Source organism: Pristis pectinata, chromosome 27 (genome assembly GCF_009764475.1).
Source record: "Pristis pectinata isolate sPriPec2 chromosome 27, sPriPec2.1.pri, whole genome shotgun sequence".
NCBI classification, from domain to species: domain Eukaryota; kingdom Metazoa; phylum Chordata; class Chondrichthyes; order Rhinopristiformes; family Pristidae; genus Pristis; species Pristis pectinata.
Genome location: NC_067431.1, coordinates 761,758 through 782,500, shown reverse-complemented (window position 1 = coordinate 782,500; position 20,743 = coordinate 761,758). Strand labels below are relative to the sequence as shown.

The 20,743-nt window shown below is 41.3% G+C and overlaps 1 protein-coding gene across 1 annotated transcript in view; it reads left to right on the top strand.

Moving 5' to 3' along the window:
• Positions 1 to 640: 640 nt before the first annotated feature.
• siae (sialic acid acetylesterase) overlaps positions 641 to 20,743 on the top strand; it is a 69,362-nt gene continuing 49,259 nt past the window's right edge. The window contains exons 1-3 of the mRNA XM_052039686.1: positions 641 to 674; positions 4,783 to 4,973; positions 18,146 to 18,284. Of these exons, the coding sequence (XP_051895646.1) occupies positions 641 to 674; positions 4,783 to 4,973; positions 18,146 to 18,284 (364 nt within the window). The remainder of the gene's footprint in view (positions 675 to 4,782; positions 4,974 to 18,145; positions 18,285 to 20,743) is intronic.

Sequence of the window (20,743 nt, the reverse complement as noted above, 5' to 3'; positions counted from 1 at the left end):
AGAAATTCATTAGATAGGGGGGTGTCTGGGATATTCTGAGGGAGGATGGGTTTGGGTGGGTAGAGATGGTGAACAACTAGCTCTTGATTACAGGGATCTGGAGATGAGATTAAAAAGCACAACCACATAGGTAGTGATTTCTGGATTACTTTAGTTTCATGCACCAGAAGGTACAAGAGGAGAAAAGGACAAATAAATGTAGGCTAAAGAGATGGTACAGGAAGGAGGGTTTTAGATTCCTGAGGGAACTGACAGTGAGTTTGGCGGGTGTAGAAGCTGGGTGATTGGCATCCCCATGGAGCTGGCAGGTTTGCTGGTGGTGTTGGGAAGGGTTTAAACCACTTTGGCACAGGGATGGGGATCTTGTGGTTTCAGTAGGGAGAGTGGCAAAGCTGGATTTGGAAGGTAGGTGTTCAAGTTAGTACAGAAAGTAGAGGAATGATGGAAATAAAAGCTAGTAAAAAGGAAGCAAGGACTTTGGCAGTCCTTAAATGTTTATACTTTAATGTCAGGAGTCTTGAACCGAGAGTGAAGGTAAACACGGGAGTATGATACTGCAGTCATTACAAACAACCACAATATTTAGTGTCGGGGAAAACGCTTGAAGGGTATTCTCCATATCTCCATGAGAAGTTGTAACATGCTCAGTGTCTCATGGTGTGCTACAGCTCAAGGTGAGAGAGCAGTATCTAGGAAGGCACTGAAAACCAAGTCTTAGCCTCAGGAGCTTGTGAAGGCCATTTACAAAACGTGGAATGATCACACAACATCCCAAGCGATCCACTCACTGCCTGTGGCAGAATCTGTGAATCCCACATGGGCTGCCATGAGACACTGCAGATCCCACAGAGCTGGAGTGCAGGACTGCCAAAAGAGAGAAGGAGACTTTTGAGGAATGGTTCTTTGCAAGTGGAAGGATTGGCAGGGGAGAATATTTGCAAGGCAGTGGACATAATTTAGTTAGACTTGGCATAGTAAAGGAAAAGGATTAAGATAGACCAGGAATGAAAGTTTTAAATTGGATTAAAGCCTATTTTACTGGACCAAAATAGGATTTGGGTGAAAGTGGACCAGAAACAGTAAGCACCACTTAAAGGGCGTTTGGACAGGTACTTGGGTAAGAAAGGCAGAGAGGGATGTGGGCCCAATGAAATTTAGTGTAGATACTGTAGGTGTCACAGTCGCATGGATGTGGTGGGCTTAAGGGACTAAGATTGTATGAGGAACTCCAAATTTGGGAACCAGTGGCATCATCCCGGTACCTAAGAAGAATAAAGTAATATGCCTTAATGACAACCGCCCGGAAGCTCTGACATCTACCATCATGAACTGCTTGGAGAGGTTGGTCATAGCACACATCACCTCCCAGACAACCTCAACCCACTGCAATTTGCCTACTGCCAAAACAGGTCCTTGCTGGATGCCATCCCCCTGGCCCTACACTCAGCTCCGGAGCATCTGTATAGTAAAAACACCTACGTTAGATTATTATTTATTGACTTCAGCTCTACCTTCAATACTATAATTCCAAACAAATTTATCTGCATGGACCTGCTGCAATTTCCCTACCACCACAACAGGTCTACAGCGGACACAATCTCACTGGTTCTCCACTCTGCTTTGGAGCACCTAGATATTAGCAAAATGTACATCAGGCTGCTGTATATCAATTACAGCCCAGCATTCAACACCAGCATCCCCTCAGTATTAATCAACAAGCTTCAAAACCTGGGCCTCTGTACTCTGCTCTGCAACTGGATCCTCAACTTCCTTATCGGGAGACCACAGTCGGTGCGGATCGGTAACAACATCTCCTCCTCGCTGACAATCAACACAGGTGCACCTCAAGGATGTGTCCTTAGCCCATTGTTCTACTCTTTCTACACGCATGACTGTGTAGCTAGGCACAGCTCAGACACCATGTATAAATTCACCGATTGCACCACTTGTTGGCAGAACCTCAGATGGAGACGAGGAGGCATACAGGAGTATAGATCTGCTGGTTGAGTAGTGTCGCAACAACAACCTCACTCTCAACGTCAGCAAGACCAAGGAACTGATTGTGGACTTCAGAAAGGGGAAGTTGGGAGAACACACACCAGTCCTCATTGAGGGGTTAGTGGTGGAATGGGTGAGCAGCTTCAAGTTCCTAGGTGTGAGCATCTCTGAGGATCTATCCTGGGCCCAACACATTGATGCAATCATGAAGACGACACGCCAGCAGCTCTACTTCATTAGGAGTTTGCGGAGATTTGGCATGTCACCAAAGACTCTTGCAAGTTTCTATAGACATACTGTAGAGAGCATTCTGACTGGTTGCATCACAGCCTGGTATGAAGGCTCCAATGCACAGGATCGCAAGAGGCTGCTGAGGGTTGTAGACTCAGCCAGCTCCATCACGGGGACAACCCTCCCCACCACTGAGGACATTTTCAAGAGGCGGTGCCTGAAGAAGGTAGTGTCCATCACTAAGGACCCTCACCATCCGGGACATGCCCTCTTCTTGTTACTACCATTTGGGGGGAGATACAGGAGCCCGAAGACCCACACTCAATGGTTGAACAGCTTCTTCCCCTTTGTCATCAGATTTCTGAACACTACATTATTCCTTTTGTTTCGCACTATTTATTTATTTATTCATTCATTCATTCATTCATTCATTCATTCATTCATTCATTCATTCATTCATTCATTCATTCATCCATTCATTCATTCATTCATTCATTCATTCATTCATTCATTTATTTATTTATTTTGTAATTTATAGTAATATTATGTCTTTGCACTGTACTGCTGCCATAAAACAATAAATTTCATGAGAATAAACCCAATTCTGATCTCCAAACTCTGAGACCTGGGACTCAACACCTCCCTTTGCAACTGGATCCTTGACTTCCTGACCAACAGACAGCCATCAGTGACGATAGGCAGCAATCCCTCTGCCATGATTATCTTCACCACTGGTGCCCCACAAGGCTGCTTCCTCAGCCCCCTACTTCACTCCTATACACTCATGACTGCATGGTCAGATTGCTCTAACTCCATCTGCAAATTTGCAGATGATACCACCGTAGCAGGCCGTATCTCAAATAATGAAGAGTCAGAGTACAGGAAGGAGATAGAGACAACAACCTTTCTTTCAGTGTAAGCAAAACAAAAGAGCTGGTCATTGACTTCAGGAAGGGAGGTGGTGCACATACACCTGTTTACATCAACGGTGCTGAGGACAAGAGGGTTGAGAGCTTCAAGTTCCTAGGAGTGAACATCACCAATAGCCTGTCCTGGTCTAACCACGTAGATGCCATGGCCAAGAAAGCTCACCAGTGCCTCTACTTCCTCAGGAGGCTAAAGAAATTTGGCATGTCCCCTTTGACAGTCACCAACTTTTATCAATGCACCATAGAAAGCATCCTATCTGGATGCATCACAGCTTGGTACGGCAACTGCTCTGCCCGGGACCGCAAGAAACTGCAGAGATTTGTGGGCATACATAGCTCAGCACATCACGGAAACCAGCACCAGCCTCCCCTCCATGGACTCTGTCTATACTTCTGGCTGCCTCGGTCCTGCATAAGCAGCCAATATCCTCAAAGACCCCACCCACCCGGGACATTTTCTCTTCTCCCTTCTCCCATTGGGCAGAAGGTACAAAAACCTGAAAGCATGTACCATCAGGCTCAAGGACAGCTTATATCCCGCTGTTATAAGACTATTAAATGGTTCCCTAATACGCTAAGCTGGACTTCACAATCTACCTCGTTGTGACTTTGCACCTTATTGTGTATCTGCACTGCCCTTTCTCACTAGCTGTGACACTTTACTCTGCATTCTGTATTTTACCTTGTGCTACCTGAATGCACTGTGTAATGAATTGACCTGTATGAACAGTATGCAACACAAATTTTTCACTGTACCTCAGTATAAGTGACAATAATAAACCAATTCTAATTTCAGACCAGAGGGAACTAGGAGTACAAGTACATTGTTCGCTGAAAGCAGCATCACAGGTAGACAGGGTGGTGAAGAAGGTGTTTGGCATGCTGGCCTTCAGTCAGGACATTGAGTATAGGCGTTGGGACATTATGTTTCAGTTGTACAAGATATTGGTGAGACTGCATTTGGAGTATTGTGTAGAGTTTTGGTCGCCCTGTTATAGGAAAGCCATTGTTAAACTGGAAAGAGTGCAGAGAAAATTTACAAGGATGCTGCCAGGACTCAAGGGACTGAGTTATAGGGAGAGGTTGGGCAGACTAGGACTTTATTCTTTGGAACATACGAGGTTGACGGGTGACCTTGTAGAGTTGTATAAATCATGAGGGGTATAGGTAGGGTGAATGTACACCGCCTTTTTCCCAGGGAAGGGAAGCTAAAAATTAGAGGGCATATGTTTAAGGTGAGAAGTGAAAGATTTAAAAAAGACCTGAGGGGCAAGTTCTTCATGCAGTGGGTGGTGCGTAAATGGGATGAGCTGCCAGAGAAAGTGGTTGTGTACAATAACAACATTTAAAAGATATTTGAATCAGTACATGGATAAGAATGGTTTGGAGGGATATGGGCCAAATGTGGGTAAATGGAACTAGCTTGGTGGGCACCATGGGCATGGATGAGTTGGGCCGAAGGGCCTGTTTCCTTGCTGTATGACTGTGACTTGTTTGGAAGATATTAAGCACTTGTGTTGGGCTCTGGATGGAGTGGAGGAGGACTTGTGGTACCAACTATGCTTTGCATAGCTCCCACTCCACTGAACTGGCTTTTCAGTAATATTTCTGCATTCATTTTCAGTTTTCTCTCCTGGTGGTGGTACTGGTGTCTGGAGAGTTTTCCTCGATCCCATTCGTCCAGGTGGTCCGTTTTCTGTCACTGCAGAACAGAGGATTGCAAATGCTGTGGACAGAATTATTTTAAAAGATGTGTATTTTGGAGATGTCTGGCTGTGTGGTGGACAAAGCAATATGGAGATGACAGTGTTACAGGTAATGTTCCTTTTTTGTGAGTTCTATGACAAACAGTTTAAAACTTGGCTTAAAACTAAGGAAGGTAGACGTCATGACCAGCAAGTCTTTAAGGAAGGACAGACAGGAGCAAGGTAATAGACACAATGGGACAGATGGGTTGAAGTGTGTTTTATTTTAATGGTAGGAGTATTAAGGGTAAGGGTGATGAACTGAGAACATGGTAAATACATGGAACTATGATGTTGTGGCCATTACAGAGCCTTGGTGGAGAGGGGGACAGGAATGGGTGCTTAATGTTCCAGGGTTTCAGTGTTTTAGGAACATTATTAATCAGGGACAATATCACAGCTGCACTCGGAGGGGACATAATGGAGGGCTCATCCACTGAGTCTGTATGGGTAGAACTGAAAAATAAGAAAGGTGCAATCACTTTGACGAGATTATACCCTACCCAAACCTCCCCCCCCACCCCACCCCCCCATAGCCACCAGGACATTGAGGAACAAATATGCAGGCAGATTAGGGAAAGGTGTAAAGACAACAAGGTTGTTGTCGTGGGTGACTTCAACTTCCATAGACTGGGATCTCCTCAGTGCAAGAGGTTTAGATGGGGCAGAATTTGTTAGGTGCATCCAGGAGGGTTTCCTAAATCAGTTTGTATATAGTTCAACGAGAGGAGGGGCCGTACTGGACCTGGTGTTGGAAATGAGCCTGGCCAGGTGACTGACCTTTCAGTGGGAGAACATTTAGTGATCACAACTCCTGAAGTTTTAAGATGGCTATGAATAAGGGATAAGCATGGGCATTGCAGGAGAGTATTAAATTGGAGCAAGACAAGTTACAAGAGTATTAGGCAGGAACTAGGAGAGTTAATTGGGACCAGCTGTTTTTGGGCAAATCCACATCTGACATGTGGAGGGTGTTTAAAGACCAACCGCACAGAGTACAAGACAGGGATGTTCCAGTAAGAAGGAAGAACATGGATGGCAAGGTAAGGGAACTTTGGATGTTGAGAGAGGTGGTGAATTTAGTCAACAAGGAAAAGGAAGCGTGTGTAAGGTTTTGGAAACTAAAATCAAACGGACCCCTCGAGGATTATAAAGAAGCTGGAATAGAACTCAGGAAGGGAATTAGGGGAGCCAGGAGGGGGCCATGAAAAGTCCTTGGCAAGCAGGATTAAAGAGAATCCCAAGGCATTAATACATACATCAAGAGGATAACTAAGGAGAGTGTAGGACCACTTAAAGAATAAAGGAGGGTACGTCCGCTTGGAGGCAGAGTCCTAAATGAGTACATTGCATTGGTATTTACAAAGGAGAATGACTTGGAGGATGGTGAGATCAGTGAGGAGTGTGCTAATAAGTTTAGGGCATTTTGACACAAAGAAAGAGGTAGTGTTGGGATCTCCTAATGGGCATTAAGGTGGATAAGTCCTCAGGGCCTGATGGAATGTACCCCAGGTGATTGAGAGAAGCAAGAGATGAGATCGCTGGGGCCTTGAACAAGATCTTTGTGTCCTCTCTAGTCACAGGTGAGGTCCCAGAGGACTGATGAGTAGCTAATGTTGTTCAAGAAAGGAAATAGGGATTATCCTGGAAACTATAGATTGGTGAGTCTCACGTCAATGGTAGGGAAGCTATTAGAGACAATTCATAGGAATAGTATTTCTGAGCATTTAGAAAACCAAGGCCTAATTAGGGACAGTCAGCATGGCTTTGTGCGGGGCAAATCGTGTCTTGTTAACTTGACTGAGATTTTCGAGGAGGTGACAAAAGTGTTTGATGAAGTTAGAGCTGTGGATGTTGTCTACGTGGATTTTAGTAAGGCATTTGATAAGGTCCCTCATGGAGGCTCATCGTGAAGATTAAGATTTATGGGATCCATAATGAATTGGCTGTTTGGATTCAGAATCAGCTTGCCCATAGAAGACAGAGGGCAGTGGTCAATGGGACTTATTCTGGCTGGAGGTCTGTGACTAATGGTGTTCCGCAGAGATTTGTATTGGGGCCGCTGCTGTTTGTAATATATATGTGGATGAAATGTGGATGGGTGAGTTAGTGAGTTCACAGATGATACAAAGAGCAGTGGTGTTGTGGCTCGTGTGGAAGATCGCCAAAGGATACAGCAGGATATCGATCTGTTGCAGATATGGGCGGAGAAATGGCAGATGGAGTTTAATCTGACCAAATGTGAGGTGTTGCACTTTGACAGATTGGTATTGGTTTATTATTGTTACTTGTACCGAAGTACAGTGAAAAACTTGTCTTACAAACAGATTGTACAGGTCAATTCATTACACAGTGCAGTTACATTGAGTTAGTACAGAAGTGCAGCAAGGTAGCAGTGCAGTTACATTGAGTTAGTACAGAGTTGCAGCAAGGTAGATCGTGAGGTCAGAGTCCATCTCATCGTATAAGGGAACTGTTCAATAGTCTTATCAGAGTGGGGTAGAAGCTGTCCTTAAGTCTGGTGGTACGTGCCCTCAGGGTCTTGTATCATCTACCCGATGGAAGAGGAGAGAAGAGAGAATGACCCAGGTGAGTGGGGTCTTGGATTATGCTGGCTGCTTCACCAAGACAGTGAGAGGTAAAGACAGCGTCCAAGGAGGGGAGGCTGGTGTCCGTGATGCACTGGGCTGTGTCCACAACTCTCTGCAGTTGCTTGTGGTCCTGGGCAGAGCAGTTGCCGTACCAAGCCATGATACATCCAGATAGGTAGATCGTGCATCTGCCGAAGTTGGTGAGAGTCAAAGGGGACAAACCAAATTTCTTTAGCCTCTTGAGGAAGTAGAGGTGCTGGTGAGCTTTCTTGGCCGTGGCTTCTATGTGATTTGACCAGGACAGGCTATTGGTAATGTTGACTCCTAGGAACTTGAAGCTGTCAACCCTCTCGACCTCAGCACCATTGATGCAGACAGGTGCATGTACACCACCCCCTTTCCTGAAGTGAATGACCAGCTCTTTTGTTTTGTTGACTTTGAGGGCAAGGTTGTTGTCATGACACCATTCCACTAAGCTCTCTATCTCCTTCCTGTACTCTGACTCATCGCTGTTTGAGATACGGCCTACAACGGTGGTATCATTTGCAAATTTGTAGATGGAGTTAGAGCAGAATCTGGCCACACAGTCATGTGTATATAGGGAGAAGAGTAGAGGGCTGAGGATGCAGCCTTGTGGGGCACCAGTGTTGAGAATAATCATGCTGGAGGTATTGCTGCCTATCCTCACTGATTGTGGTCTGTTTGTTAGAAAGTCAAGGATCCAGTTACAGAGGGAGGTGTTGAGTCCCAGGTCTCAGAGTTTGGTGACAAGCTTGCTTGTGATTATAGTATTGAAGGCAGAGCTGTAGTCAATAAACAACAGTCTAATGTAGGTGTGTTTACTGTCCAGATGCTCCAGAGCTGAGTGTAGGGCGAGGGAGATGGCATCTGCTGTGGACCTGTTTCGACGATATCGAATTGCATTGGGTGAAGATTGTCTGGTAGGCTGGAGTTGATGCGTGCCATGACCAGCCTCTCAATATATGGGGATGAAATGTAAAGGGAAGTACACAGTTAATGGCAGGACCTTTAACAGTGTTGATGTACAGAGGGATCTTCCAGAGCTCCCTGAAAGTGCCTGCACAGGTTGATAGGGTGAAGAAGGTGTACGGTGCACTAATTAGGCCATGGTTTTCCAAATGCGTATAAATGCTATCCATACTATCCTCTCTAATAGCTTCCCTACCACTGACATGAGGCTCACTAGTTTATAGTTTCCAGGATTATCCCTATTAGTCGAAGCATTTGAGTTCAAGAGTCGGGAAGTTATGTTGCAGCTTTAGAAAATTCTGGTTAGGCCCCATCTGGAGTATTACATTCATTTCTGGTTGCCCCATTACAGGAAGGATGTGGAAGCTTTGGAGAGGGTGCAGAAGAGGCTTACTGGGATGTTGTCTGGAATACAGGGCCATGTGCTATAAGGAGAGGTTGGACAAAGTTGTTTTCTCTGGAGTGGTGGAGGCTGAGGGGAGACCTGACAGAAGTTTATAAGATTATGAGAGGCATAGATAGAGTAGACAGTTGGTATCTTTTTCCCAGGGTCGAAATGTCTAATACCAGAGGGCATACATTTAAGCCTGGAATGTGCTGCCAGGGGTGGTGGTGGAGGCAGATACGATGTGTTTTAAGAGGCTCTAGATAGGCACATGAATGTGCAGGGAATGGAGGGATATGGATATTGTGTAGGCAGGAGGGATTAGTTTACTTAGACATTTAATTACTAGTTTAATTAGTTTGGCACAACATGGTGGGCTGAAGGGCCTCTTCCTGTGCTGTACTGTTCTAGGTTCTAAAACCTCTGTGCTATTTTCAGGGGAATGAAGGGGAACACAACATCAAGCTGAGGAGTTTAGGAATGGAGTATTTCTGCCATCCATAGACAGCGTAGCGTAGCCTAAGCTGCTGACGATTTCTCTGTTAATCGTCTTTGTTGACTGAGAAAGTATTCTCATTGCTCAGTACTGTCTTCCGTCCTGGCTGGAAAACTACCCACTGGCTGTTAAGAGTGGAGTGTGATTAAGAAGCTAATTTTGTGGTTGTGTGGCACTGATCCAGTTAGAAGTTCTGGCATCGTCATCTTTGACTCCTTGTATCCTGTCAGGCCCAATTCCTGCTTATGGGAAAACAGGAGTCAATTAAAATGGCAGATTTACCATTTTGTTTAATGTTTGATCTTCAAGGCAGCACATTGAATCTCTGTTGTGAGAACGCACGGGATGAAGCCTGCAGGTGCCATACAAAATGGTTTCTCAGGTTTCAAATGGTTGATAACTTAAACAATTCTAAACTCCCTCTAAATTTCTTCAATGACTTTGATTATGGGGAGAGATTGGATAGGCTGGGCTTGTTTTCCCTCGAGCGTGGGATTCTGACGTGTGACCTGATAAAAGTATGTAAGATTGAGAGGCATAGATGTGGTAGATACTCAAAACATTTTTCCCATGGTAGGGGTTTTAAGAACAAAATGGGAATAGGCTTAAGGTGAGAGGAAGGAGTTTCAAACGGGATCTGTAGGAAAGTTTTTGTTACACAGAGTGGTCAATATCTGGAACTTGTTGCCAGAAGAGGTGGTGGAATCAGATATAATGGAGACACAACGTACTGCAGATGCTGGAATCTGGAGCAACAAACAATCCGCTGGAGGAAAGGAATTAATGCAGGGTTTTGACCTGAAATGTCGACAATTCCTTCCCTCCAACAGATGCTGCTCGACCTGCTGAGTTCCTCCAGCAGATTGTTTGTTGAATCAGGTATGATCACTATGTTTGAGGGACATTTAGACCGATACTTAAATAGGCAAGGCATAGTAGGTTACAGACCTAGTGTGGGAAGTGGGATTAGTGTAGGTGGGCAAAAAGATTGGCATGGATGTAGTGGATCGCGGGGTCTGTTCCTGTGCTGTACAACTCTAATGGACAAATTCTATGTTTTCAGTTCCTCATTGTATCTGATAATTTATTTCAGGGTATCAGATTGGTAACTCCTTTTCCCTTTTCTTAATCTGATGACTAAATGACCTTTGATCAAGATGTGCAAGTAATCTCTATAAACATAAACACAACAGAACTTCCAGCTCTATTCTAAGTGCAACATAAATCTTGTCTGTTGCTGCTAAACACTACACAGGCACTTTTATTGGTGTTTGCATAAATCAACCCAATCTTTCTTGTTTACACTAGTTTCCTTTCTTTCCCAGTTATGATGAAGAGACTTCACTCTGTTTCTCTTTCTGCCAATACTATTGTCTGACCTGCTGAATGTTTCCAGCAATTTTCACTGGTTTTATTTCAGATCATCTGCAGATTTTTTTTGCTGTTCATATAATCCCTTTTTCTGCAAAATACAACCAAAGGTTTATATAAAGGATTTATTTAAAAGGAATGTTTTGTTGAGCTGCCATTATGACCGTGAGGTTCCCTAACCTCCCACATCTTACAAGACGAGCATTTCACTGCCCTACCATCCTGCCTACACAGAGTCAAGTGCTAGGGATGAACAGGAAAATAAAACTTTACCTGTTGTTACCTGCTCCTCACTTGTGCCTCCTCGCCAAAGCCTCTTAAGTCACTTATCCACATTATATCTCCCATCTATCTCCTCACTTCCTCAACCTGTCCAAATCAATTTGGGGCCTCTGTTCATCCTCACAGCTTCTAACACCACCCAACTTTCTGTCGTCTGCAAACACTGTTAGGACACATTTAATTCCCTGCTCTAATTCATTAATTGGTTTATAAATAGTTGGGCATCAAGCACATGCCCACAGTAGCTCAGTAGTCACTACTTGCCACTTGGAAAAAGACCTGATATTCTGACTCTTTGTTTCCTGTCTTTCTTCTCTATCCATTCCAAAGCCTTACCTCCAGTCCCATGTGCTTCAACTTTTCACGCTCATCTCTGATGTGGGACTTTTCTGAAAGCTTTTAAAGCTTCAAATACACCCCATCCACTGATTCTCCTTCATCTATTCTGCTAGCTGCATCCTCAAAAATTCCAGTTGACTTGTTGAGCATGATTTCTCTTTGCTGACTTTGTCCCATTCCTGTGACTCTTCTCCAAGTGCTCTGCTATTGCAGCTTTTATAGACTCCAGCATTTCCCCAGCACCAATTTCTGGCTGACTGGTCGACAGTTCCCTGTATTCTCTCTCCCTTTTTTTTAATGTAGTGGATTACAATAGCTGCTCTCCAATTCATTGGAACTGTTCCAATGTCTATAGAACTTTGGAAAATGACTACAATGCATCCATTATTTCTTTCTTTTTCAATCTTTTTACTAGTTTTCAAATTAATACAGATTAATATATAACATCGATGTTTGTACGTGTAATACAAAGAGATCAGGAGAACAATCATGGCATAGATAATCATAAAGAACAATAAAATATAAAAAAAATCTGTAGATCCAACGATCTCTTAGTAAATGAATATAATGTAAAAAAAAGGAAAGAAAAAGATTTATTATTGATTTGGGTTTTTTAAAAATTTATCTAAGAAAAATTGTAAACAATATAAACTAAACAAAAAATTTCAAAAAAAACAACAAAAAAAGGAAAAAAAAAACTGGGCTAAAATGTCTCAGCAGAACCAGAGCAATATTATGTCGTCAACTCCGTTCCGCTAAGTTGGAAAGCTATTGAAAGGGGATCTATATCATGTGAATATATCTATATCAGGTGCTGGGGAGTAGATATAGAGGAGATGTCAGGGGTAAGTTTTTTACTCAGAGAGTGGTGAGTGTGTGGAATGAGCTGCCGGAAATGGTGGTGGAGGCTGATACGATAGGGTCTTTGAAGAGACTGTTAGATTGATATATGGAGCTGAGTAAAATAGAGGGCTATGGGTAAGCCTAGTAATTTCTAGGGTAGGGACATGTTCGGCACAGCTTTGTGGGCCGAAGGGCCTGAATTGTGCTGTAATTGTTCTATGTTTTATGAAAATATTGAATAAATGGACTCCAAATATCTTCAAATTTAAGCGAAGGATCAACAGTACCACTCTTAATTTTTTCCAAGTTTAAACATGATATAGTTTGAGAGAACCATTGAAAAGTAGTAGGGGGTATTGGATCCTTCCATTTAAGCAAAATGGATTGTTTGGCCATTAATGTAACAAAGGCAATCATATGGTTAGCAGAAGCAGATAAATGGCCAGACTCTATCCTTGGTAATCCAAGAATTGCAGTGATAGGATGAGGTTGTAAATCAATCTTCAATACATTTGAAATAATGTTAAAAATGTCTTTCCAATATTTTTCCAAAAGAGGACAGGACCAAAACATATGTGTCAACGAAGCCACATTCGATTTACATCTGTCACATGTAGGGTTTATATGGTTATAAAAACGGGCTAGCTTATCTTTTGACATATGGGTCCTGTGAACTACCTTAAACTGTATCAAAGAGTGTCTGGCACACATTGAAGATGAATTAACTAAATGAAGAATTTTCTTCCAAGTCTCTGTAGGTAAAGATGTCTGGAGTTCACTCCCATTCATTCTTAATTTTGTCCAGTGATTCTGGACGTATTTTCATCATTAAATCATAGATTATTGCTATCAAGCCCTTCTGACAAGGATTAAGACCTAAAATTTTTTCGGTAGTTTCAGTTTCGTAAGGTGTCGGAAAAGAGGGTATAGTAGCTTTTTAAAAATTTCTCATCTGCAAATATCGAAAAAAGTGTGATCTAGGCAAATTGTATTTGTTAGACAATTGTTCAAAAGATGAAAAACAGTTTTCAATGAATAAATCACGAAAACATACCATTCCCTTCCTTTTCCATATGGAAAAAGCTGAGTCAACTCTGGATGGATGAAAGAAAAAATTAGATTGAATGGGACTTGACAAGTTAAATTTATTCAATCCAAAAAATTTATGAAATTGAAACCATATTCGTATTGTATGTTTAACAATTGGGTTAATCATGTGTTTACTTAATTTGGTAAGAGCAAAAGGGAGTGAAGCTCCTAAAATAGAAACTAATAAAAATTCAAGTAGTGATTGGTGCTCAATGTGTACCCATTTGGGGCATTGAATTACATCTGAATCTTGTAACCAAAAAAATTAAATATCTGATATTAATTGCCCAATAATATAATCTAAAGTTAGGCAGGGCCATACTGCCATCCTTCTTTAGTTTTTGTAAATATTTCTTACCTAACCTTGGGTTTTTATTCTGACAAATATATGAAAGAATTTTAGAATCAATGGTGTCAAAAAAGATTTCGGGACAAAAGTTGGAATCGCTTGAAATAAATATAAATATTTTGGTAAAATATTCATCTTAACCGCATTAATTTGGCCTACCAATGATAAAGACAGTGGGAACCACTTAGTAAATAATTGTTTAACATGGTCAATTAAAGGCAGTAGATTAGCTTTAAATAAGTCCTTATATTTCTTGGTAATTTTAACACCTAAATACATAAAATAGTCAGTTACCAATCTAAAAGGTAATTGCCTATAAATTGGGGTTTGCATATTTAATGGAAAAAGTTTGCTCTTATTAAGATTTAATCTATAGCCAGACAAAACACTAAACTGATCTAGTAGTGATAGTACTGTGGGGATAGATTCATCTGGATTAGAAATATAAAGTAACAGGTCATCTGCGTAGAGAGATATCTTATGAATCTTCTGTCTGCGAGTAATGCCACATATATTTGAAGAGTCCCAGAGTGCAATAGCCAAGGGTTCTAAAGCAATATCAAATAATAAAGGGCTTAACGGGCAACCTTGTCTAGTACCTCGAAAAAGCCTAAACAGAGGAGATCTTTGATTATTAGAACCATAGAACAATATGGCACAATACAGGCCCTTCGGCCCACCATGTTGTGCTGCCCTTCAAACCACACCTAAGACTATCTAACCCCTTCCTCCCACATATCCCTCTAACTTAAATTCCTCCATATGCTTATCTAACAATCTCTTGAACTTGTCCAATGTATCAGCCTCCACCACTACCCCAGGCAGCGCATTCCATGCACCAACCACTCTCTGGGTGAAAAACCTCCCCCTGACATCACCCTTGAACTTCCCACCCAATACCTTAAAGCCATGCCCTCTTGTTTTGAGCATTGGCGCCCTGGGAAAGAGGCGCTGGCTGTCCACTCTATCTATTCCTCTCAATATCTTGTACACCTCAATCATGTCTCCCATCATCCTCCTTCTCTCTAATGAGAACAGCCCTAGTAAGTATTGAAGCCATAGGTGTATAATAAATAATTTTAATCGCAGATATAAATTTAGGCCTAAAATTAAATTTTTGAATTGTAATGAATAGATATTCCCATTCGACTCTGTCAAACGCCTTTTCAGCATCTAGTGAGACAACACATTCTGGAATTTGGGATGAAGGGGTATGTATAATCATCAATCTCTTAATATTAAAATGTAAATAACGATTCTGAATAAATCCTGTCTGGTCTTCAGAGATAATTTGTGGAAGAGCCTTTTCCAATCTAAAGACCAGTATTTTGGAAAATATTTTTGAATCTACATTTAATAAAGAAATAGGTCTATAAGATGCACAATCAGTGGGATCTTTATCCTTTTTAAGAATTAAAGAAATAGTTGCTTCATAGAAAGATTGTGGTAGTTTACCCACTGATAGGGCATCTTTAAAAATTTTGGCTAACCAGGGAACAAGAATATCAGAAAAGGATTTAAAAAATTCAGCTGTATATCTGCCAGGGTCGGGTGTTCATTGAAAATATTACTGTCTTTATTTCTTCCTCTGAAATGGGAGCATCTAATGTAGAACATTCATTTAAAGATAGTTGGGGAATCTTCAGATCTCTTAAAAATTCATACATTAATGTAGGATCCTCGGGATTCTGATTGGTATAAAGAATAAAATTCTTGAAAGGATTTGTTAATTTGAACATGATCCATCGTGTAGGTACCATCTGGTTTACGAATTTTATTAATCTGACATTTCGATAAAGTAGTTTTCAATTGGTTGGCCAATAATTTACCAGATTTGTCACCATGTATATGAAATTGACTTTTGTTTTTAAGTAGTAGATTTTCAATTGAAGGTGTTAATAATAAACTATGTTGTAATTGGAGTTCTGTTCTCTTTTTAAAAAGCTCCAGATTAGGAGTAACAGAATATTTTTTATCGATTTCTTTAATCTTGTCAGCCAATGTACGTACTTCGTTATTAGTTTGTTTTTTCAATCCAGCGGAATATGAAGTAATTTGAGCACAGATATATGCTTTAAAAGTATCCCATATCCAGTATCCAGTATCCCACTGGAGATTTCTTCAGTAAAATTAGTTAAAAAGAAAAATGAAATCTGTTCTTTAATAAATTGGACGAAATCTAAGTCTTGTAATAGAGAAGGGTTAAATTGCCATTGTCTGACATCAAAGGATACATCTGGTAATTTAATTGATAAACTCAATGGTGCATGATCCGAAATGGCAATTGCATCGTATTTACAGTCCATAGTAAGTGGAGCTAATCTAGCGTCAATAAAAAAATAATCAATCCTCGAGTAATTATGGTAGACATGAGAAAAGAATGAAAATTCTTTATCATATTGGTGTAGAAATCTCCAAACATCTAAAATACCAGATTCAACTAAGAAGGAATTAAAGACAGCGGATTTGTTTGGAAGTGCAGGATTTGACACAGATCTATCCATCGAAGGGTTTAGACAGCAGTTAAAATCTCCACCCATAATCACAGTGTATTCATTTAAATTAGGAAAAAATGCAAAGAGATGTTTAAAAAATTCAGTGTGATCTATATTGGGTGCATAAACATTAACCATAACAACTTTTTTATTATGAAGTAGACCAGTAATTAATAAAAATCTAGCACTTAGGTCTGATATTGTCTCATGAGGGACAAACAAAATTGAGGAGTCTATAAAAATAGAAACTCCTTTCACCTTTGCTTGTGAATTTGAATGGAACTGTTGACCCTTCCAAAATCTAAAAAAAATTGATTATCTTTCTTCCTGATGTGAGTCTCCTGAACGAAAATAATCTGAGCATTTAATCTATGAAAAACTTTAAAAATCTTCTTGCACTTAAACTGGATTGTTTAAGCCATTAACATTCCATGAAATAAAATTAATAGTCTTATCCATAATCCATTATTTCTATGGCTACTTCCTGGGCAGGCTCTAGGGATTTATCAACCATCAATCCCTTTAATTTCCCCCAATATTATTTCCTTAGTGATACTGATTTCATTCAGATTTCATGCATCTCACTAGATCCAATGTTCCCCGACGTTTCTGGGAGGGTAATTGTGTCCTCCTTCGTGACAACAGAATCAAAAGATGTATTTAATTACTCTGCCATTTCTTTATTTCCCCATAATAAATTGCCCTGTTTCTGACTGTAACTTGAATGGTTTCCTGAGCTGCAGTCACTTTGCCTCCAAGAGTTGCAAGAACCTCAGATCTATTGGACAAGTAAAGGAGTGAAGTTCCTGTAACAAGATCTGGATTCCCAAACCACCTCCACTCACAGTAATGCCTTCCTTCTCCCGACCACATATCAGTTCTAAGGGTTGTGGCTGTCTCCTAGAGCAAAAGATTCAGGTAAATTTCTCCCTGCCTGATGTCTCTGTGTCTGCAACTCAGACACCAGCTCCTCAAAGTGAAACCAAATATCCTCCAACAGCAAACGTATAAAAATATCCAAAAGTTCCTACATAGTACAGCACCAACACATCTCCTGTCCTGTAACTTTATTTAGTTTGATGTTCATAAAATTTATTAAATTAAAATTTTGTTAAATTTAGTTTAACTTAAAATTTAACCCACAATCACAACCATTTACCTGCCTTACCTGTGATGTAACAGGACACATTTTGCTTGTTGCACTTACCAAACTGCTGACGGACTGCCTTACTCTTCGTACTCATGGCCACTCGGACTCCGCTCTCGCTATCTTGCTCTGCCCACTTCTGTGCCTTGTTGGTCCAAAGTGACAGTAGGGCTGTAGGATAATGTCAAGGGCCCTTTGATCGAGGTCATAAATGCAGTTGAGGAGGTCTTTGAGGAGAGATTGAGTAAACTGTACATCTACTTTCCAGTGTTTTGAAGGATGAGAGGACATTTCATTGAAACTCAGCACATTCTTACAGGATGCAGGCTAGATGCAGGCTAGAACGTTTTACCTGGCTGGGTAGTCTCAGACTAGGTGTTGGAGCTTCAGGATAAGTGACTGGTCTTTTAGAACAGAGTTGAGAAATATTTTCATGCAGAATTCTCAGTCATTGAGTTTATTCAAAACAGAGATGTCTGGATGTGAAAGGAATTGAAGGATAACAGAACAGTGCTGAGGTGAAGATCTGTCATTATTGATGAAGGCTAAAAGGGCAGGATGACCTAATCCTGCTATTGCTGATGTAGTGCTGATTTGGTTCACTACTGTCTTTTAATGAAGGAAATCGATTACTCATACTCGAATTACAGTACTAACAGCAGTGCTCCTCATTTGGTTAAACATTATGCAAAGTGGGATTGGATACCCCACAGAAGTGATTCACCACCACCTTCTCAAGGATATTTAAGGATAGGTGCAGGCTCTGCTGTGATGATTGAATTCATGTGAACTTTTCTCAAACACAGTTAAAATCTGTTTTGAGCGTTGTTGGAAAAATTGGTCATTGCAACACTGTCTCTTTCAGGTTATTAATGCAAGCAAAGAGCTGACTCTTGCTTCCCATTATCCATACATTCGTCTATTCCAAGCAGGATTGAACAAGTCACTTCGTGAACTAAATGATCTGGCTGGCATTGCAGTGCAGTGGTCAGTTCCCACAGCAGGTAAGAACAGTTTTTCCAGGACAGGAAGTCACCTGCATATCCGCTCCCACTAACTGCCTGACCGCATGAAAGTTATTTCATAAAATATTTCTGCTTCATTAAAATACTTAACTTTTAGAGAAAATGGGCAACATGGAAACAGAAGCTGGGGAGCCCTGTTATTAAAGAATGGGGAAGCACTCTCTGCTCAGAAAACCAAGAAGTAGAAAGGGGCAGAGAACACTGGTGAGTTGCCTTTCAGCACCCAAACAGTAGTGATAACGTGGGGCATGGTGTAAGTCATGAAAGTAGAGGTTCGTGTATCAAGGGTAAACAATAATCTCAATAATAATTGTAGAACAGAGGGTCCTTGGAGTTCAGGTACGTGGTTCCCTGAAAGTGAAGTCACAGGTAGACAGGGTGGTGAAGAAGGCTTTTGCTATGCTGGCTTTCATCAGTCAGGGCATTGAGTATAGAAGTTGGGAGGTCGTGATGCGGTTGTATAAGATGTTGTTGAGGCCGCTCTTGGAGTATTGTGTTCGGTTTTGGTCAGCTTGCTGTAGAAAAGATGTTACTAAACTGGAAAGAGTGCAGAAAAGATTTACAAGGCTGTTGCAAGGACTTGAAAGACTGAGTTATAGGGAGAGGTTGGACAGGCTAGGATGATTTTCCTTGGAGCATAGGAGACTGAGAGGTGATCTTATAGAGGCGTATAAAATCATGGGGAACAAAGGGTGAATGCACTCAGTCTTTTTCCCAGGGTTGGGGAATCAAGAACTAGAGGGCATAGGTTTAAAGTGAAGAGAAAGTTTTAACAGGAACTTAAGGGGCAACTTTTTTTACGCAGAGGGTGATACTTATGTGGAATGAGCAGTCAGAGGAAGAGGTTGAGGCTGGTACAATAACAACTCTTAAAAGACAGTTGGACAGGTACATGGATTGGAAAGGTTTAGAAGGTTATGGGCCAGATGCAGGCACATGAAACTAACTTAGATGGGATTCTCGGTCAAAGGGCCTGTTTTTGTGCTGTTTGACTTTAACTATTTCAGAACACGTACATTGTTTACAATAAGGTTCACCTTGAAGTCAATCGAGAAGTTAAAAATAGTTTTAGATCAAAGGAAAGGCATATAACATTGTCAAAAAAATTAAATCTGAAGATTGGAATTTAGCAAAGGAAGACTTGGGTGTTGGTAAGGAACAGAAAAGTAGAATATGAGAGAGTCCACTGAGAAACATGAACGGAGACCACCAGAGCAACTGAAATGTGGATAAGGAAAGAGGAAGAGATTGACTGAGAAGGAGAAAAGTTGTTTTGGGGAAGGAAATGGCAAAGGAATTAAGTATTTTGTATTAGCCTTCACAGGGTGTAGTGATCAGTGTTGTCACAGCTCTGGCGACTGAGGTTTGATGGTGAGCTCTGGTGCTGTGTGGAGGTTGCACATCTCACTGTGAATATATGTCTTGCCCTCCAGCTGAGGTTTCCTCTCTTAACCCAAAGACACACTTGTTGGTAAGTTAAATGGCTACTAAATGATGTCTAGTGTAAATGGCAAAAGAATCAAAGGAGAGTTGACATATGAGCAAGATGGGGTTACAGAGGGAGAGTGGGATTGATTGGATTGCTCCAGGTGCTGGCAGGGATCCAGTGGGCTGAATAGTTTTCTTCTGTGTTGCATGAAGTACATTAAGACATGGAGAACTAAAGGTCTAGAGTGAACGATGAACTCAAAGAAACAATAATAAAGAATTAGTATTGGATATATTAATGCACTGAAGTAAAATCCTTGGAACTGATGATCTGCATCCTAGGGTTTTGAAAGAGTTGGAGATGGTGGAAGCACTGGCTGTCATCTTCCAACGTTCCACAGATTCTATAACAGTTGACACAGGTTGGCAGAGAGCAAATATAACCACCACTAGTTACAAAAGGACCTGCTGAGTATTTCTAGCATTTACTGGCTTTATTCACTCATAATCAATTTTCTCCCTCCTTATTAGCTCTTTAGTCTGGTGCTGCTTCCTGAACCCTTGCAGAACTCATCAGTTTTATCACCAGTCCTGATGCAGGGGTTTGACTCTTAAGCATCAACAGTTCCTTTCCCTCCACAGATGCTACTCGACCCGCTGAGTTCCTCCAGCAGATTGTTTGTTGCTCCAGGTTCCAGCATCTGCAATCTCTAGTGTCTAGCCTTTTAGTCTCTTGCTTTAGTTTCTGAAAATTCCCCAGTCTTGTGGTTTATCACTAGCTTTAGCCACTTCATGTGCTTTTTAATATTTTTTCTTGAGCGTGACTGTTAACCATGGATGGTTCATCCTTTCCATTTAATCCCTCTGTCTGATTGGGATAAGTTTCTGCTGAGGGTTATGAAATAGCTGCTTAAATATCTGGTAGTGCTCATCCACTGGCCTTTCCTGTAGCATATTTTCCATCTTTTCTTCAGCCTCGTCTTGCTAAAGAAGGTAGTTTTGTTGGCTGA